Source organism: Sus scrofa, chromosome 2 (assembly GCF_000003025.6).
Source record: "Sus scrofa isolate TJ Tabasco breed Duroc chromosome 2, Sscrofa11.1, whole genome shotgun sequence".
NCBI classification, from domain to species: Eukaryota; Metazoa; Chordata; class Mammalia; order Artiodactyla; family Suidae; genus Sus; species Sus scrofa.
In genome coordinates, this window is record NC_010444.4 from 9,147,306 (window position 1) to 9,162,416 (window position 15,111).

Sequence of the window (15,111 nt, forward strand, 5' to 3'; positions counted from 1 at the left end):
TCCCAACTTTTAAACTCCTCTCTCCCTTTTACTTGGGGAATTCTGGGAGTTGCGAGGTTGGAGCAAGATGTAGTCCACCTCGGGGGGTGATGTAGGGTCATACCACCTAATGCTGGTGTATTCGCACAGACTGCTGTTGCAAGATCTCCAAGGCCAGCAACTGCTTTGATATTGGGGTCCACTCTAGTGCCATTTCCTCCCTTTTTAGGTTTGGGAGACAGATGAGACGCCTGAGCTAGTCCCGACAGGAGGAGCACCTCAGGAGAGAGAACAACAAATTAAATCTATTGTGTGCTCCTTGAGCACTTTCTTTAGAGATGAGAAACAACCTCAGCATTTGTGACTTGCTCAAGGCTAAAGACCTGGAGATGTTTACCTTAGGTCCTCTTTACACAGTCCAAAGTTGTGGGTTGGTCAACAACAGCAAGAGTTGCCTAGCCCAGTTGAGAGGCCCCTCCATCTCGTCCCTGTCCCAAGGGTGTCCCCAGCTCCCTTACTCTCCCTGGCCTGAGCAGCACCTCCGGAGTTTGGGAGGAATTGACCACTGTAACAGTCTGGAGGAGGCCAGCACCCTCCAATGTCTTTACTCAGTTGCCACCGTAGTAGTTTCTGCCGCATGCCTTGAAGTGGGCCGGTGGCTCTGGCGCCTGATGAATACACTCCATGCAGCCCGCTGTCGCGGAATAAAGGCCATCTGGCTGTGGCCCCCCTGAAGTCCAAAAGGTGTCCGGTGTGGTTAGGGCTCCCGGCCAGGGCTGGGAAGCCGTCGCAGAACACACTTTCTGGGAGAAGACCGACAGCAGAGGAAAAGAGTAACAGCCCGAGGAGGTTGAGAGCTTAGGGACAGCCAGGGTATCCTGGAGATGAAGGATCCGCCTTTATTCACCAGGTAAATAGGGGGTTGCGGATACAGTCTCGTGGTCTCTACTGCCTCTCGAAGGGAGGGTACAGCCTGCCCACCACCACACAGCAAGGAAACTGCCGGCTGTCAAGGATCGGACCCCGCAAGAAACTGCGCCAACCTTTGCGGCTGCTTTCTGAGTATTCAGGATCTTTGGGCCAATCAACGCCTGATCAGCTCAGAGCACACCAATCGGCTTACCGCGTGCAGTTACGCATCGTAGACGATTTCCCTAAAGCGGGCCGAAACTTAACTCAGGCTGGAAACGGAACCTGAGTGGAAAGCGCTCGGGTTTCGGAGGAGTGTGCCGCGGGATTGGCCGGGGCTACGTCACTTCCTATCGGACGGGCGGAAGTCGCTTCCGAGCGCGTTGCAATTTGTAGGAGTGAGTTCCGGTCGTGACCGAAGTGGCTGCATTTTGTTAGTTCCAGAGAGTGGCGATGGCTGCGGTGGATTCTGATGTCGAACCGCTGCCTCGTGGGGGTTTCCGCTGCCGCCTCTGCCACGTCGTTACAGCCAACCGTAAGCGGTGGCTAGTAAGGGGGGGTGGTCGTGGACTTCAGTCTCTGGGTCCTGGCGAAAGTTAGGGTTATAGGTCATGATTTTTGCCAAATTGATTGGTAGGATCTCACCTCGGTTTTCACTCCACAGTCAAGGGGTTACAGAGTGGAGAAGGGTCCCACTACCTGACCCCTCAACTTCCCTGTATGCGAAATCTCCACGACGGAAATTTCGTTATTTTGTTCATTCTTTAACTGTCATTTATTGGACATCCCCTTTGTGCCAGGTGCTCCGCTGTGCTCTAGGGCGGGAAAAGGGGACATAGAGATGAAGGAGCTCACTCTCTAGAGATGGAGACAATTTCAGTGCTCTATAGATGTGTTTGGAAGGCTGCGGGCTCACAGACATGGCAGTAATTAAGTGAGGGAGTTTTCCAAAGGCAGAGATGGGTGCAGTAGCCTGGTATGAATGGAACGTGGGTTTGGAAAAGGAGACAAGGTGCTTTTTATGACAGCGCAAGGGGCTCAATGAAGTCTCAGATTCCACTTGTGAGGTGGAATCATAATCTCCCCTAAACGTGAGCTTCCATTCATCTTTTTCTTTGTGAATGGCGCTACCACTGCCCAGGAGGGCAAGTCAGAAATCCAGGATAGTCTTCCTGAATTTCAAATATACATCGCTGACATCAAGCAGCTAATTCCAAATGTAATAAAAGTAAAAATAGCAGCTAAGTTTTCCCCCATTCACCATGTACCAGACTCTTGGCCAAGTGCTACATATGAATAATATCTATGTGATAGGTACTTTTATCTCCATTTTATATCTGAGGAGTACGCACAGCAAGGTTAAGCAACTTGCCCAAGATCTCAGAGGTGGGATTCAATTTTGGGTAGTGTGGCTTCTGATCCTGCTCTTGTAATCTCTATACTATACCCAGAAATGATAAATGAGAAATAGTCTGGGAAGTTCCTATGGCTCTGGTTAATGAATCTGACTAGCATCCATGAGGACGCAGGTTTGATCTCTGCCCTTGCTCAGTGGGTGAAGGATTTGGCATTGGCATGACCTGTGATGGAGGTCGAAGATACGGCTGGGATCCTGTGTGGCTGTGGCTGTGGCATAGGCCAGCAGCTACAGTTCTGATGTGACCCCCGAGCCTGGAAACCCATATGACGCAGGTGCGGCCCTAAAAAGCAAAAAAAAAAAACAAAAAACAAAAAAAACCGAAAAGAAATAGTCTAGAGTTCTGATTTATTTAGTTCTTCTAAATATGATCTGGGTAAGTTACCTGTTAATTTCCAATTTCTTTTTGGTTGCTCCTGCAAGTATCTGGAAGTTCCTAGGCCAGGGATGGAATTTGGATTGCATCTGAGACCTATGCCACAACTGTCTGATCCTTAACGTCCTGAGCCACAGCAGGAACTCCTCTTTTTCCCCCTACCTGTTAATTTCTTTACAATGTGCAGGTGTTGCTCTACCTATCACTTATAGATGGTTTAAAAAATACTTTAATAATTTGCTTTTTTTAGGGAGTTCCTGTTGTGGCACAGCAGAAACGAATCCGGCTAGTATCCGTGAGGATGTGGATTCGATCCCTGGCCTCACTCAGTGATCCTGTGTTGCCATGAGCTGCGGTGTAGGTCGCAGATGTGGCTAGGATCTGGTGTTGCTGTGGCTGTAGTATAGTCCGGCAACTGTAGCTCTGATTCAGCCCCTAGCCTGGGAACTTCCATATGCAGTGGGTGCAGCCCTAAAAGGCAAAAAAAAAAAAAAGAAAGAAAGAAAAATTTGCTTTTTTTAATAGCTAAAGTTTCTTTTTCTGTTTTAGGAATTTTTTTTTTTTTTCTTTTTGCCATTTCTTGGGCCGCTCCTGCAGCATATGGAGTTTCCCAGGCTAGGGGTCTAATCGGAGCTGTAGCTGCCAGCCTATGCCGGAGCCGCAGCAACACGGGATCCGAGCCAAGTCTGCAACCTACACCACAGCTCATGGCAACGCCAGATCGTTAACCCACTGAGCAAGGGCAGGAACCGAACCGGCAACCTCATGGTTTCTAGTCGGATTTGTTAACCACTGCGCCACGATGGGAACTCCTGTTTTAGGAAATTTTATTGGAGTATACTTGACTTATAATGTTGTATTAGTTTGAGATGTATAGCAAAGTCAGTTATACATATACATATACCCTTTTTTTTGCCATATAGGTTAAACCTATTATTGATTAGGTTTCTCTGTGCTATATAGTAGGTCCTTGTTAATTATCTGGATTTTTTTTTTTTTTTTTTTTTTTTGCCTTTTTGCCTTTTCATGAGCCTCTCCCGCGGTATATGGAGGTTCCCAGGCTAGGGGTCTAATCAGAGCTGCAGCCGCCGGCCTACGCCAGAGCCACAAGCAACGTGGGATCTGAGCTGCATCTGCGACCCACACCACAGCTCACGGCAACGCCGGATCCTTAACCCACTGAGCAAGGCCAGGGACCGAACCCGCAATCTCATGGTTCCTAGTCGGATTCATTAACCACTGCGCCACGACGGGAACTCCATTTATCTGTTTTATATACAGTGGTGTGTATATGTTATTCCCATCTTCCTAATTTATCCTCCCCCCTCCCAGGAAATACTTTAGTGTACAGCTGTTCTCCTGGGAACCACTTAGAATGCACTCCATATACAAATGGACAAGAGAGGAAGCTGCAGAGTTCCCATTGTGGCTCAGCAGGTTAAGAACCTGACTAGTATCCATGAGGATGTGAGTTCAATTTCTGGTCTCACTCAGTGGGTTAAGGATCAGGCATTGCTGCAAACTGCAGCATGTGGACCGTGGCTTGGATCTGGTGTTGCTGTGGCTGTGGTGTAGGCCAGCAGCTGCACCTCTGATTCAACCCATAGCCCAGGAACTTCCATATGCTGCAGATGTGACCATTAAAGAGAGAGAGAGCGAGGAAGCTGAAAGGAGCCAGGACATTGTTGTTCAAAGGCCATACTTTCTGTGGCTTGGAAGAAGCAGTAGGACCTAAGTGTGTAGAGAACAAAGTCGGGAGCCATTCAGATATTTTTGTCTCATGCTTGTCTTTACAGGACCCAGCCTAGATGCCCACCTGGGAGGCCGGAAGCACAGGCACCTGGTAGAAATGCGAGCTGCCCGGAAGGCCCAGGGACTTCGAAGTGTGTTTGTCAGTGGCTTTTCCCGGGATGTGGATTCTACCCAGCTCTCTGAATACTTCCAGGCATTTGGACCTGTGGCCAGTGTTGTCATGGACAAGGATAAGGTAGAGCAAATGGCTCTGAGGGTAAAGCATAAGTCAGGTGTTTTTTGTATTTTTTTTTTTTTTTTTGTCTTTTCCTAGGGCCGCATCAGCAGCATACAGAGGTTCCCAGGCTAGGGGTCTAATCGGAGCTGAAGCCGTGATCCTATACCACAGCCACAGCAATGCCAGATCTGTGCCGTGTCTGCGACCTACACCACAGCTCATGGCAACACCGGATCCTTAGCCCACTGAGCGAGACCAGGAATGGAACCGGCAACCTCTTGGTTCCTAGTTGGATTGTTTCTGCTGTGCCACTACGGGTGCTCCTGTTTTAGGAGTCTTATGAGGCTTGGAAATAGCTTACATGAATTGCATGGTTTATAATGAGCCCACAGTAAGTGGTGTCTCAATCTGGGGACACTGGCATTGAGAGGACAGAAATGGCTGGAACACAGGCTTTTGAATCTGCTAATCCTGTCCTCCCTGGCGCCTTCTGTGCAGTTCTTGGGAGAAATAAGTACACACAGACAAGGCCAGGCAAGAGAGACACCTGATTTCTAGCTGGGGCTTTGGCTGCAAACTTGGTGCTGCACTGCAGTCAGATGAGCTGTGTGCTTCCTCAGTCAGAAGATTGGCCAGAGCAGGTTCTTTGTGCTGTTTGGTATAGGTAGAAGTGAGGATACAAGAGGCACCCCCTTTTCCCTTTTTTTACCCCCCTTTTATTTTCAGCTGAGATGATTTACAAAGCATAAAATCCCCTTGTGGTTCAGTGGGTAAAGAACCTGACTAGTGTCCATGAAGATGTGGGTTCCATCTCTGGCCTTGCTCAGTGGGTTAAGGATCTGATGTTGCCACAAGCTGCGGCGTAGGTCGTGGATTTGGCTTGGATCCCGATTTGCTACAGCTGCAGTGTTTTTGACCCCTACCTTGGGAACTTCCTTATCCCAAAGATGCAGCCCTAAAAAGAAGTAAAAATATAGGCGTTCCCATCGTGGCACAGTGGAGACGAATCCGACTAGGAACCATGAGGTTGCTGGTTCAATCCCTGGCCTCGCTCAGCAGGTCAAGGATCTGGTGTTGCTATGAGCTGTGGTGTACATTGCAGATGCAGCTTGGATCCCGTGTTGCTGTGGCTCTGGTGTAGGCGGGCGGCTACAGCTCTGATTCGACCCCTAGCCTGGGAACCTCCACATGCCGCGGGAGCGGCCCTAGAAAAGGCAAAAAGAAAATAATAGTAATAATAATAATAATAATAATAATAATAATAAAAAATGGGAGTTCCGTGGAGGCATAGCATGTTAAAGATCCGGCATTGTCACTGGCATGGCTCAGGTCACTGCTGTGGTGTGGTTTTGATCCCTGGCCTGGGAATTTCCACATGCTGTGGGTGGGGCCAAAAAATATAATAATCGTTTTTATTGAGGTTAACATTGGTTTATAACATTATATGGTACTATGTGTACAACATTATATTTCTATTTCTGTATATTCTATAGCATGGGCACCACCCAAAATTTTTCTTTCTTTCTTTTTTTTTTTTTTTTTTGTCTTTTTGCTATTTCTTTGGTCCGCTCCTGCGGCATATGGAGGTTCCCAGGCTAGGGGTCGAATCGGAGCTGTAGCCACTGGCCTACGCCAGAGCCACAGCAACGTGGGGTCCGAGCTGCGTCTGCAACCTACACCACAGCTCACGGCAACGCCGGATCCTTAAACCCACTGAGCAAGGCCCGGGAGCGAACCCACAACCTCATGGTTCCTAGTTGGATTCGTTAACCACTGCGCCACGAAGGGATCTCCTTGTTTTCTTTAGATCAATACCCAGGAGTGGAGTTGCTGGATTGAATGGGAGTTTTATTTTTAATTTTTTGTGGACTCTCCATACTGTTTTCCATAGTGGCTCTGCCATTTTGTATTCTCAATAGCGCATGGGGGTTCCCTTTTCTCCACATCCTTACCAACACCTCTTTTTTGCCTTTTTGATAATAGCCGTTCTGATAGGCATTAGGTAATATCTGAGTGTAGGTTTTTTGGGAGGAGCCTTGCCTGCTGCATGCAGAAGTTCCTGGGCCAGGGATTGAACCTGAGCCACAGCTGTGACAGCAGCGAGTCCTTAACTGCGAGGCTACCAGAGAATTCCCTCATTGTAGTTTTGTTAAGAGTGTTAATTCTCCTGGGAGTTCCCTCCGTGACTCAGTGGTTAGTGAACCTGACTAGCATCCATGAGGACGTGGGTTCCATCCCTGGCCTTGCTCAGTGGGCCCTAAAAAAAGACAAAAGACAAAAAAAACCCCCCAAAACCAGGAGTGTTAATTCTTCCAATCCATGAGCATAGAATGTCTTTCTACTCTTTGTCTTCTTCAGTCTCTTCGAACAGTGTCTTATAGTTTTCAGTGTGTAGGTCTCTTACCTCTTTGGTTAAACTTATTCCTAAGTATTTTATTCTTTTTGTTGTGATTGTAAATGGGATAGTTTCTTAATTTCTCTTTCTACTGGCTCATTATTAGCATATAGAAACACAACAGATTTTTTTTTTTTTCCTGGCCACCTCACAACATGTGGCAGTTCCTGGGCCACGGAATGAACCTGTGTCATAGCAGTGACCTGAGCTGCTGCAGTGACAATGCCAGATCTTTAACTCACTGCACCACAGCAGGAACTCCTATCATTTTACCTTAAAAAAAAATGTGGAGTTCCTTTCGTGGCTCAGTGGTTAATGAATCCGACTAGGAACCATGAGGTTGTGCGTTCGATCCCTGACCCAGCACAGTGGGTTAAGGATCCACCATTGCTGCAGATGTGGCTTAGGTTGAAATTGCAGCTCCGATCTGATCCCTGGCCTGAGAACTCCAAATGCCACAGGGCAGCCAAAAAAAGAAAAAAATTTTAAAGTGAAAAAACTGGAGTTCCTGTCGTGGTGCAGTGGTTAACGAATCCGACTAGGAACCATGAGGTTGTGGGTTCAATCCCTGGCCTTGCTCAGTGGGTTAAGGATCCGGCATTGCCGTGAGCTGTGGCATAGGTTGCAGACTCGGCTTGGATCCCGTGTTGCTGTGGCTCTGGTGTAGGCTGGTGGCTACAGCTCTGATTCGACCCCTAGCCTGGGAACCTCCATATGCCGTGGGAGTGGCCCAAGAAATGGCAAAAAGAACCCCCCCCAAAAAAAAACTGAAAAAACTTAAAATTAAAAAATGTTACTGTCATGAAAAACAGAAAAAGGTGGAAGAACTGTTCTAGATTAAATAAGACAAAAAAGACAACAGTCCATTATCAGAGTAGCTAGACAAAACTGAAGTATAGACCACAGTTTAATGTCTTATAGGAGTTCCCACCATGGTGCAGCGGAAACGAATCTGACTAGGAACTATGAGCTGAAGGTTCGATCCCTGGCCTCGCTTAGTAGGTTAAAGGATCCGGCATGCCGTGAGCTGCGGTGTAGGTCGCAGATGCGGCTTGGATCCTGCGTTGCTATGGCTCTGGTGTAGTCTGGTGGCTACAGCTCTGATTCGACCCCTAGCCTGGGAACCTCCATATGCTGTGGGTGGGTCCCTAGAAAAGACAAAAAAGAGACAAAAAAAAGGAAAACCAATTAATATCATTACACTCAATCAAATTATAGCAATATTGCTGTCACATTCCTAAACAGTAACTTCATCAAAGATGGGGTTTGTGTGTTTATGTTTATGCCTAACAGTGATCATTATGTGGCCTCTCAAAAGAGTCTAATTAAAGCAGGAAAAGTAAGGGGGTGAGTCATAGTATAAGCACTGAAATGTCCTTGGGAAGAGTGGGGTTTGATGAAATAGGTAAGACCAGGATTTCAGAGGCAGACGTGGGTCGGAATAAAATATATGGAATTAGAAGGAGGGAGATAGTTGTTTTTCTAACTCTGTCCCCTGATGTTATGGAAACAGCAAACAGTTATTCCCAGTTTATATGGTGGTCCCCATTTTAAAGATTCTCACCCACTGTCTGATCATGCGTTTGGCGACTTGGTTCCAAAGCCATCATCTCTGTCTCTGTTGTGGTTTGACAGGGAGTGTTTGCCATCGTGGAGATGGGGGACATAGATGCCCGGGAAGCTGTCCTGTCACAGCCCCAGCACAGCCTGAGAGGACAGCGCCTGCGGGTCCGGCCACGGAGCAGAAAGAGTTCCAGAGCCCAGCCTCCAGGTCCCCTAAAGGAGCCGCCCCGGACAGCCACCAGCTGGCCAGAGCACTAGCCGAGGCCCCAGACGTGGGGGCACAAATGGTGAAGCTCGTGGGGCTGAGGGAGCTGTCCGAGGCTGAGCGGCAGCTTCGGAGCCTTGTGGTGGCCCTGATGCAGGAGGTCTTCACAGAGTTCTTCCCTGGTGAGCGGCCTTCCTCAGCGTGTCGGAGCCCTCCCGGTCCTTCCTCCCCGAGGCCTGCATCCCCAGTCCTCCCTCGGCCAGCGGCCGGCGGTGCTCACGTGCTGGCTTTCCCATCTTCGTGCCCCATTATCTTCTGCCACCGCCTACTCCCTGCAGTGGCTCTTGACCTTTATTCTCTGCTCGGCACCCAGGCTGTGTGGTCCATCCTTTTGGCTCTTCTGTAAACAGCTTTGACGTCCATGGCTGTGATCTTGACCTCTTCCTGGATCTGGGGGACTTGGAAGAGCCCCAGGTACGTGCCTGTGGAGGCAGGTGTGAAGAGTCAGTGGGGATGGTCGTGGACTCTGGGCAAGCACTTTACCTCCCCTGTCTCGATCTTCATCTGGAAAAGGAGGATATAGGGCCTGCCTGAGAGGGTTATCATAACTGGGGAAATGTGAGTGGGGGTGGGTCTGGGATAGGATAGAATGGATTAGCATGGCATAGATGGCATTTGTTACAGGAAAAAGCCAGATTGCAAAATGGCATGCGTGATATCTTGTGGGGAGGAGGGGGGGTGTATATAAAAGGACATACAATAAGGGGTTATGTTTTTGCTTATTTGTATTTTCTAACATGTACAGATTCTGCCTTAGGTGTAGGAAAGGGTTATTATTATTATTATTTTGTCTTTTTAGGGCTGCACCCATGGCATACAGAGGTTCCCAGGCTAGGGGTTGACTTGGAGCTGTAGCTGCCGGCCTACACCACAGCCACAGCAATGTTAGCCACACCACAGCTCACGGCAATGCCGGATCCTTAACCCACTGAGCGAGGCCAGGGATCGAACCTTCAGCCTCATGGTTCCTAGTCGGATTTGTTTCCACTGCACCGTGGTGGGGACTCCTATAAGACTTTAAACTGCAGTCCATACTTCAGTTTTGTCTAGCTGCCCTGATAATGGACTGTTGTCTTTTTTGTCTTATTTAATCTAGAACAGTTCTTCCACCTTTTTCTGTTTTTCATGACAGTAGCATTTTTTCATTTTAAGTTTTTTCACTTTAAAATTTTTTTACTTTTGGCTGCCCTGTGGCATTTGGAGTTCTCAGGCCAGGGATCAGATCCGAGCTGCAATTTCAACCTAAGCAACAGCTGTGGCAACGGTGGATCCTTAACCCCCTGTGCTGGGCCAGGGATCAAATCCGTATCCCAGTGCTCCTAAGATGCCATCGAACCCATTGCGCCACAGCGGGAACTCTGACAGTAACATTTTCGTAGGATGTAGACTGTTTATTTTATAGCATTAAAAGGTTAGTTTAGGAGTTCCGTCGTGGCGCAGTGGTTAACGAATCCGACTAGGAACCATGAGTTGCGGTTCGTCCCTGCCCTTGCTCAGTGGGTTAACGATCTGGCGTTGCGTGAGCTGTGGTGTAGGTCGCAGACGCGGCTCGGATCCCGCGTGCTGTGGCTGTGGCGTACGCCAGTGCTACAGCTCCAATTCAACCCTAGCCTGGAACCTCCATATGCCGTGGAGCGCCCAAGAAATAGCAACAACACAACAACAACAACAGACAAAGAAAAAGACAAAAAAAAAAAAAAAAAAGGTTAGTTTAGGAGTTCCCTTTGTGGCTCAGATGAAATGAGCCCAACTAGTAATATGAGGATGTGGGTTCGATCCCTGGCCTTGTTCAGTGGGTTAAGGATCTGGAGTTTCCGAAAACTGTGGTGCAGGTCTGTAGGTCGCAGACGTTGCTTGGATCCAGTGTTGCTGTTGCTGTGGCTGCAGCTCCAATTGGACCCCTAGCCTGGGCACTTCCATATGCTGCAAGTATGTCCCTAAAAAGCAAAAAAAAAAGCTTAATTTTAAAAAAGGTTGGGAGGATTAAATGAGTTAATATTTTGAAAGCCTTTAGGGTAGGGCCTGGCATATAATAAGCAGTAATAGATACAGCTTAGGGTTGGAATGTTCCCTGGTTAGGGAGAGGCAGTCACTCAGCTCATTTCTATCCACAGCCAGCGCCAAAGGCTCCAGAATCTCCATCCTTGGACTCGGCTCTTGCATCCCCAGTGGATCCTCAAGCCCTGGCCTGCACCCCAGCCTCTCCTCTAGACTCACAGCCTCCAGCTTCCCCCCAAGACTCAGAAGCCCTGGACTTTGACATCCCTTCCTCCTCCCTGGCACCCCGGACTCCGGACTCTGCCTTGGCCTCTGAGACCCTCGCCTCTCCCCAGTCCCTGCCTCCAGCCTCACCGCTGCAGGAGGACCGGGGAGAGGGGGACCTGGGGAAGGCCGTGGAGCTGGCACAGGCCCTGAAGGGGGAGAAAGCGGAAGGGGGAGCCATGCTGGATCTGGTGGGATCCATTCTTCGGGGCTGTGTCCCTGGAGTGTACCGAGTCCAAACTGTGCCCTCTGCCCGGCGCCCCGTGGTCAAGTTCTGCCATCGGCCTTCAGGTCTCCACGGTGACGTCTCCCTCAGTAACCGGTACCTTTGTTTAGGGGGCAGGGGGGAGGCCAGCTGGGCACTTGGGTGGGTGCGGAGGGCGCCCTGCACCTGCTGAGCCTTGAGCTTGTCCTTGTTTGGTCCCGTCTCTCTGATGCTCATCTCATGTCTGGCTTTTATATCAAGGTTTGGAAAGTGTGTTTCTTGGGATACTTTAAGAGTCCCATGGTTGAGTTAGTTTAGGAAATGCTAAGTTAAACACAAACAGGCTTCTTCCTTCCCGCCCTCTCCCCTGCTCTCCTTCCTCCTTTCTCCCTCCCATCCCGTCGTTGTTCCTTGCATAGTAAAGGCTCTGATCAGTCTTGAAATAACACGCTCTGTGAATGTCCAAGACGTTTGTAGGATGTAGTATTTCCCAGACACTTTTTTTTTTTGTCTTTTTGCCATTTTCTTGGGCCGCTCTTGCAGCATATGGAGGTTCCCAGGCTAGGGGTCGAATTGGAGCTGCAGCCGCCAGCCTACGCCAGAGCCACAGCAACATGGGATCCGAGCCGCGTCTGTGACCCACACCACAGCTCACGGCAACGCCGGATCCTTAACCTGCTGAGCGAGGCCAGGGATCGAACCCGCAACCTCATGGTTCCTAGTCGGATTGTTAACCACTGCACCACGACGGGAACTCCTCCCAGACACTTTTCATGTTCTTTTGTACACACTCTCTCTGGACTGGGAACCCTCTTTTGGCCTTCTTCCAGCTGCCCCGTTACCCAAGTCTGGAATGGGAGCTGGGGGTGACAGGCTTCTGAGCTCTAACCCCCCGTCTCCCCTCTGTCCCAGGCTGGCTCTGCACAACTCCCGCTTCTTGAGTCTCTGCTCGGAGCTGGATGGGCGAGTGCGGCCCCTCGTGTATACTGTGCGCTGCTGGGCTCAGGGCCGAGGGCTGTCAGGTGAGCATGAATCAGGAGGCTTGGGGCTGTGTTGGGGGCAAGGCAAAGGCAGGGATTCAGGGAGAGAGGGGAGCCAGAGGTGTGGGAATCGGGATGGAGAAAACTGCCAAGAAGGGGATCAGAAACACCTCTAATCTAACCGGAATTATTGTTCACCCAGGGAGTGGCCCACTTCTCAGTAACTATGCCCTGACCTTGCTCGTGATCTATTTCCTTCAGACCAGGGACCCTCCAGTGTTGCCCACTGTTTCCCAGCTCACCCAGAAAGCAGGTACAGCAGCCCCGCCTCCTCCACCCGCTCTGTCTCTTTAGCTTCATCTCCCGCTCTCTCTCTTTTTTTTGGGGGGGGGGCGCCATGCCTGCGGCATGTGGAAGTTCATGGGCCAGGGATCAAACCTGAGCCCCAGCAGAGACAATGCCAGATCCTAATCCACTGCACCACAAGGGAGCTCCTCTCTTCATCTCACCGAGACACACGAAGCTTCCCTGGGCTTGAGCTCTCTGCTTTCACCCCCGTCTCCACCCTCCTCCCCCTCAGTCTTGCGGCCTCCAGGCTGACCCTCACCTTTTTTACGTTCATAGGTGAGGGTGAACAGGTGGAGGTTGATGGCTGGGACTGTAGTTTCCCCAGGGACGCCTCGAGACTGGAGCCCAGCACCAATAAGGAGCCCCTGAGTGAGTTTGGGGCGCCTGGGAGAGGACTAGGAAATGATGTTGGTGGCACGGTTACTGTGTGCTGGGCCTGGTTCTCCCAGCAACCTTGTGGGGTAGCTCACTCCTCCCAAAGGACCGGAGGCAGCTGGAGAAGGGTCTCAGGGCGAGGCAGGGAAGGAGGTGGCGCCACTTTACAGATGATGAAGCCATGCCTTGGAGTAATTAAGTGGCTGTCCAAGGTTACACTGCTAGCACGGGGAGGGAGGTTTGACCTCCTGTTTATAGGAATCAGAGGAACCCCTTGGGAGGGAAAAAGTAAGTCCACTCCAGGGGTGGTTCTGGTGCCGGGCTGATCTCCGTTCTGGCCTCTAAGTGACCCTTTTCCCTGGTCTTCCTCCTCCTCCTCCAGGTTCCCTGCTGGCCCAGTTCTTCTCCTGCATCTCTTGCTGGGATCTTCGTGGCTCACTGCTGTCCCTGCGGGAGGGTCAGGCACTGCCTGTGGCAGGGGGCCTGCCCTCTAATCTCTGGGAGGGTCTGCGCCTCGGTCCCATGAATCTCCAGGACCCCTTTGACTTGAGTCACAATGTGGCAGCCAATGTGACCAGCCGGGTGGCTGGGCGGCTACAGAACTGCTGCCGAGCGGCAGCCAATTATTGCCGGAGCCTCCAGTACCAGCGCCGTTCCTCCCGGGGTCGGGACTGGGGGCTGCTCCCCCTTGTGCAGCCCAGCTCGCCTAGCTCCCTGCTGTCTGCAACACCCATCCCTTTACCCCCCGCTCCCTTCACCCAGCTCACTGCCGCCCTGGTCCAGGTGTTAAGGGAGGCATTGGGGTGCCATATAGAACAGGGAACCAAGAGGCTGCGGTCAGAGGGAGGTGAAACGGGGGAGTCTCCCCAGGGAGGGACAAGCAAAAGACTGAAAGTAGATGGGCAGAGAAAAAGCTGTGCAGCGGGGCAGGAGGAGCAGCAGGGCTGTGCGGGGGATCACAGTGAAGACGGGGTAGAAGAAATGGTCGTAGAGGTTGGAGAGTCGGTGCAGGACTGGGCCATGCGGAGCCCAGGGCAGCCGGCGGAGCTTCCCCGGACGACCGGAAAGCATCTGGCCCCTGGGGAAGAGGTGCAGACGGTGGCGCCGGCAGAGCAGGGGCCCAAAGGACCGGAGGCAGCTGGAGAAGGGTCTCAGGGCGAGGCAGGGAAGGAGGTGGCGCCCTCCTCAGTGAGCTGGCGCTGTGCCTTGTGGCACCGAGTGTGGCAGGGGAGGCGGCGTGCCCGAAGACGCTTGCAGCAGCAAACCAAGGAAGGAGGTGGAGCTGGTGCTGGCACAGGAGCAGAATGGCTGGCCACTGAGGCTCGGGTAACCCGGGAGCTGAGAGGACCGAGCGGTACTGAACAGAGGCCAGAGGCTGAGCCGCTCCTGACCTTCGTGGCCTCGGCCTCAGAGGCCCACCAGACTCTCACTGTGACCCCGCTCCAGGATCCTCACGGCCTGTTCCCTGATCTCCATCATTTCTTACAGGTTTTCCTCCCTCAAGCACTTAGACATCTCCTCAAGTGAAGAGGGGGCCTGAAGGGCAATAAAGCTGCTAGTTTAATAAATGCTACGGTCTTCTGTAATTTCCTCCCGCCAATACTCCTTCCACCCAAACTTTACCTCTCAGAGGTACCTTCTCCTGCCACCCTAGACTCGTAGGTCTCTCAACCTGTTTCCTTCATACCACTTATCACAACTTAGAGGGTGTGCCCAGGATGAGTATGTGTCTGGCACCTTGAGCCCACTCAGTAGAGTTCTTGAAAGATGGAGTATTGGGTGGGTGGCTTGAGCAGTGCCCGGAAGAAAGTGTTACCTTGCTGCCCAGATTTATGAATGGTGCCAGGGTTTGAAATAACTGGTTCAGAGTTCTCCATCCATTCTCTCACTTTTCAGAAGAATTCATCTACTTCTTTTTTTTTTTTTGTCTGCTTAGGGCCGCACTTGTGGCATATGGAGGTCCCAGGCTAGGGGTCTCATCGGAGCTACAGCTGCCGGCCTACACCACAGCCACAGCAACGCCAGATCAACCCACTGAGCAAGGACAGGATCAAACAGGCGTCCTCAT

The 15,111-nt window shown here is 50.9% G+C and overlaps 1 protein-coding gene across 1 annotated transcript; it reads left to right on the forward strand.

The window, feature by feature from the left end:
* TUT1 (terminal uridylyl transferase 1, U6 snRNA-specific) lies at window positions 1,258-14,613 on the forward strand. The gene is given in 10 exon segments (XM_005660796.3): window positions 1,258-1,423; window positions 4,478-4,668; window positions 8,681-8,780; window positions 8,783-8,995; window positions 9,187-9,287; window positions 10,988-11,457; window positions 12,253-12,362; window positions 12,523-12,633; window positions 12,945-13,037; window positions 13,426-14,613. Coding segments are annotated over 10 exon segments (2,616 nt in total). The 5' UTR covers window positions 1,258-1,341; the 3' UTR covers window positions 14,571-14,613.